The 4914-nt window shown below is 31.7% G+C and overlaps 1 protein-coding gene across 1 annotated transcript; it reads left to right on the top strand.

Moving 5' to 3' along the window:
- The first annotated feature begins 972 nt into the window (after positions 1–972).
- On the top strand, positions 973–4412 carry LOC131052290 (mannan endo-1,4-beta-mannosidase 6). Its single transcript, XM_057986912.2, has 5 exons — positions 973–1388; positions 1501–1695; positions 3031–3153; positions 3245–3456; positions 3583–4412. Exons 1-5 carry the CDS (start codon positions 1011–1013, stop codon positions 4040–4042), a joined length of 1368 nt encoding a protein of 455 aa, XP_057842895.1. The 5' UTR covers positions 973–1010; the 3' UTR covers positions 4043–4412.
- The last annotated feature ends 502 nt before the right edge of the window (positions 4413–4914 follow it).

The following is a 4914-nucleotide window of genomic DNA, read 5'->3' on the forward strand; positions in this document are numbered from 1 at the left end:
ACTTGGAAATGGAATTAGAAGAATTAATTAGTTAATTAAATAATTTAAAGAAACTATTTAATTATTTAGAAATAAAATTTAATTAAATAATAAAGATTATTTAAATTAAAGGATTTAAATCACAATTAATTAAATAATAAATATTTAATTAGTATTTAGAAGAGGGTTAAATGATTAATTGATTGGAGATAGAAATTGAAAATAGAAGTAATTTATTTAAATAATAAAGATTATTTAAATTAAGGAATTAATCACAATTAATTAAATAATAAATATTTAATTAACATTAAAAAATAGTTAAAAATGATTAAATGATGAAAGAATAGGAAACAGAATAATTAGTAAGATTATGAGGAAATATGAAATTATAATAATAGAATTAATTAACTTAATTAAATAATTAAAAAATTATTTAATCAATTAGACGAATAATTACATTTTTAGGTGTCTACAATAATAATCGAAAGCAAAGAACAAATCACCCTTTTACAACTTTGAATGCCTAATTCTGATTATACAAAAAAATAATAAATATTAATTATGAAAAAATATAATAACATAATTATAAAAAATAACTATATATAAAATAATGGTAATATATTATATATATCTTTTTCAAATAAATACCTATCTATACCAGTGCTTTTGCTGTCTCTTTAATTTTTTTAATATATGTCAGCGTTCTATTTAATCTTTAGTTTATTTTATAGCCTCTAATCGAAAAAGAAAGTCAAGCCCGTTGGTAGCTCGAGCTTTTTTAAATACATTAATTGAAGAGATGAAACATGTTAATCCGTGAAGGATGGCTTGCAAGCATAGCTAGTGCCCATTGCACTCGTAAGACTTAATTAAGTGTGAATTTAGGTACAAGGTTGTTTCACAAAGATTCACCTTAACTTCAAAGTATACAACGAAAAAGAGATATCAATCAACCCTAATGGCTCCAGGTTTCACTTCCAAGAAAAGCCTTACGATTATCTGTACCAAAACCCTGCCTTATAAGATTCTCTATGACTGTGTCAACTACACAAATCAGAAAGAAACTACGTACACACAATATGAAGTTTATTCAGGGCCTCCTCATTGTTCTGGTTATATTGAAATGGTGCAGAGCTTTGGAAGTCGAAAAGGAGGAAGAAAAGTGGAGTATGGTAAAAACAAAAGGCACCCAGTTCGTTCTGAATGGGTCACCATTTTATGTGAATGGATTCAACACATATTGGTTGATGGTGCTTGCAGTGGACCCATCCACTAAGCCTAAGGTCTCAACTCTAATGAAGGAGGCTGCTTCTGCAGGGCTTACAGTGGGACGAACTTGGGCTTTCAATGATGGAGGTTGGAGGGCTCTTCAGAAATCTCCTGGAGTTTATGATGAGGATGTCTTCAAGGCAAGTGAAAATTGTTGTTGTTGTTTTTTTCTCTGTGGTCATCTTAGTTCTAGTGGTATGAGAGTTCTGGGAAAATTTTCGGTCTCAGATTTTGCTGATGAATGTTTTGCAGGGTTTGGACTTTGTTGTAAGTGAAGCCAAGAAGAATAAAATTAGGTTGATTTTGAGCTTGGTGAACAACTGGGATGCTTATGGAGGGAAAGCACAATATGTGAAGTGGGGGAAGGATGCTGGTTTGACTCTCAAATCTAATGATGAATTCTTTTCTAATCCAACGCTCAAGGGCTATTTCAAAGCACATATTAAGGTTGATAAGTACAGTTAATTTTTGTATGATGTTAATATAGGGTACATAGTTTTTGAGTCAAGTTTATTGGTTCATATTTAGTGAGTAGTGGTTTGTATGAAATAATTTTTTATTAAAATTATGTTCTAACTGTTTAATATTTGGGTGGTCCATATTTTGAGTACTAGTTTGTATGAACTTATTTCGTTTCATTCTCATAAGAAATGGGTTCATAATTTCGTGCAAGCCACTATTCATAAAATAGAGTCAGTGAGTTTAACTCAAAAATTATGCAATTGAATTCTAATACTAATAACATAACATATTAATACTTGTTTCAAAACACATTAAGGTTGATAAGTAAGACTTTTATGATATTAATATTAGGGTTTGAATGTATAGTTTTTGGATCAAACTTATTGATCCATATTTCATGCATGAATTCATCTTGGCCAGATTTATGATTCAACTACTTAATTTTTGAGTCAAATTTATTGACCCATATTTCTTGAGTTTTAATTTGCATGAACCCATCTCATTTCATCCTCACAAGAGATGGGTTCATGGCAACCACTACTCATGAAAAACTGGTCAATGAGTTTAATTCAATAACTATGGAATTGAACCTTCATATTAGTATCATAACATATTAAGGCTTATTTCAAATTACATAATAAGGTTGATAAGTGGGGCTTATTTTCTGTAGCATGTCAAGCTATGATATTAATATTAGGGTTGGACTATAATATAGTTTTTGGAACAAACTTATTGACTTTTTGAGTCAAATTTATTGATTAGTATTTCATGAGTAGTAGTTTGCATCAATCCATCTCATCTAATTCTTACCACAGATGGGTTCAGACAAACCACCACTCATGAAATACAGATAAACAAATTTAACTAAAAACTACACTCTTGAACCTGATATGGATATCATAACATATTAAGATTGTCATTATGTGCACAACAATTTATAAATTTCATATTTTAAATGCATATAACGGCTCCATGTCTCAGAATTATGATTCAACTATTTAATTATTGAGTCAAATTTGTTGACCCATATTTCATAAATAGTAGTTTGTGTAAATCCATCTCATTTTATTCTTATAACAGATAGATTCATGCAAACTATTATTCTCAAAATATAGATCAATATATTTAACTAAAAAATTATTGAACTCTAATGTTAATATTATTATGATTATGAAAACCATATTTCAAAAAAGTATATAATGTCTCAGTGTCTCAGCAAACTCGAAAGTACATGTTTTCTTTTGTTTGGTGTAGAAATGGTTAGAAGAGATAAAAAGAGATGGAGCCACAGTTATAAATGGTGTTGGGTCTGTTTTGCAGGCTGTGTTAAACAGGGTAAATACATTGACAAAGGTGACATACAAGGACGATCCCACCATCTTTGCCTGGGAACTAATGAACGAACCTCGGTGTCAGTCTGACCCATCTGGAAACACGCTGCAGGTAAGCAACATTAAATGCACTTTATTAACTATGTCGATCTAAGCAGGCAAAAGAAGATAAAACTCAATGAAATTCATAATACCCATTTCAGGAATGGATCCAAGAAATGGCTTCATATGTAAAATCAGTGGACCCAAAACATATGCTAGAGATAGGAATGGAAGGGTTTTATGGGCTCTCAGCTCCAGACAGATTACAATTCAACCCATATAGTACTACACAAGATGAGGGTACAGACTTTATCAGAAATCACCGGGCACTTGGCATTGATTTTGCCTCTGTTCATATCTACACAGTGGGCTGGTACATACCACCATCACTTGTAAAATTTTTCTCCTACTTTAATGTATTCAGTAAAGCTTTTTGCAATGAATTTGTTTATATGAATCCCACATGAATTGAATAACACATGGACTGTATTGGGTACAGGATTGACCAATACATTATTCCAAAACACCTGCCATTTGTGAAGAGCTGGATACATGCTCACATTGAAGATGCAGAAAAGACTCTCAACATGCCTGTACTTTTTGCTGAGTTTGGAGTATCTGAGAGATATGGAGGATACAACATCAGCTACAGAGACACATTTATGCAGACTGTGTATGACGGCATATTAAATTCCATAAAGAGTGGGGGAGCTGGAGCAGGTACATTATTATGGCAGCTGTTTCCTGAAGACACAGAATATATGAATGATGGATTTGCTATTGTGCTTTCAAAAGCTCCTTCCACAGCTAAGGTTATATCTTTGCAGTCAAAGAGATTGGCTACTTTTAACAGCTTGTGCAATTGGAATTGTCGATGGGGATGCCATACTCATCATCAATCTACCTCTTCAATGTGTGATGATGAATTCGAGCAAGATCTCAGCTTAGGGGAGCTTTGATAAACATGCCACTGCGTATGGGCATGAATAAAGCTGTGTTTTCACTGATTTAAATGTGCTGTTGTTTGTAAGCTTTGTGTTATTAATTCTGGTATGGAAGTTGAAAAATTAAGGATTGTATTTGAGAGTTCAGATAGCAGTTTATGAGTTTATAATTAGTTTGTGATCTGTATGCAGATCTTAGCTCTCTTGCTAGTTTGCTTTTTTAGTAGTTTTCTTTCCAGAAATAGTGTAAAAGGCATGGATCAGGCTCTAGAAAAGGTGGTGCAACCAGTCTATATAGTTGGTGGTGTGGAAGTATGAGTGTATAAGATGTAAGGGTAAAAGTGGATATTTTATATTTATATTATTTAGGTATTTTTTAATATTACTAATTGTTTATAAATATTTTGTTCATAATATGAGATTAATGTAAGTTCTTATTGTTGTGGAAGCAGAAACATAAATCTAGAAATCTAAATATTATAGAACAAATTAGTTACAAAGAAATAATGAAAAGAAATAAATGGAAAAATAGAATAACACATAGACGCTGATTTAGATGGAATCTTTTTGACAAAATATTAGGCAAACATCCATATGGCAAGGTATTGGTATTCTCAGTACCCAGAGAAAACAATTACAAACTCCATAGCTAGTTACGGCTACCGGGTGTCATTATCACTTTTACAATCCAAATTTGCAATTCATAACAACATCCTAACAATTGCTCTTGCAATATGCAATTCACAACAATTGCTCTTGCAATCTACAATTCATATTACAGCATTGCCTTCAAGACAACAAATATATATAGAGGTAATATGAACGCGAGTAAATTGACCATGCATAATTGCATGCATGAGTGACCGAAGATGCGATGAACATGTCAC

Source organism: Cryptomeria japonica, chromosome 8, assembly GCF_030272615.1.
Source record: "Cryptomeria japonica chromosome 8, Sugi_1.0, whole genome shotgun sequence".
Lineage (NCBI taxonomy): Eukaryota > Viridiplantae > Streptophyta > Pinopsida > Cupressales > Cupressaceae > Cryptomeria > Cryptomeria japonica.

Bases quoted from the DNA above. Each gene is read 5' to 3' on its own strand.
- LOC131052290 (XM_057986912.2), top strand. From the start codon at position 1,011: ATGACTGTGTCAACTACACAAATCAGAAAGAAACTACGTACACACAAT. The intron at 1,389-1,500 runs GCAAGTGAAAAT...AATGTTTTGCAG, and splicing joins ATGATGAGGATGTCTTCAAG to GGTTTGGACTTTGTTGTAAG. The intron at 3,154-3,244 runs GTAAGCAACATT...TACCCATTTCAG, and splicing joins CATCTGGAAACACGCTGCAG to GAATGGATCCAAGAAATGGC.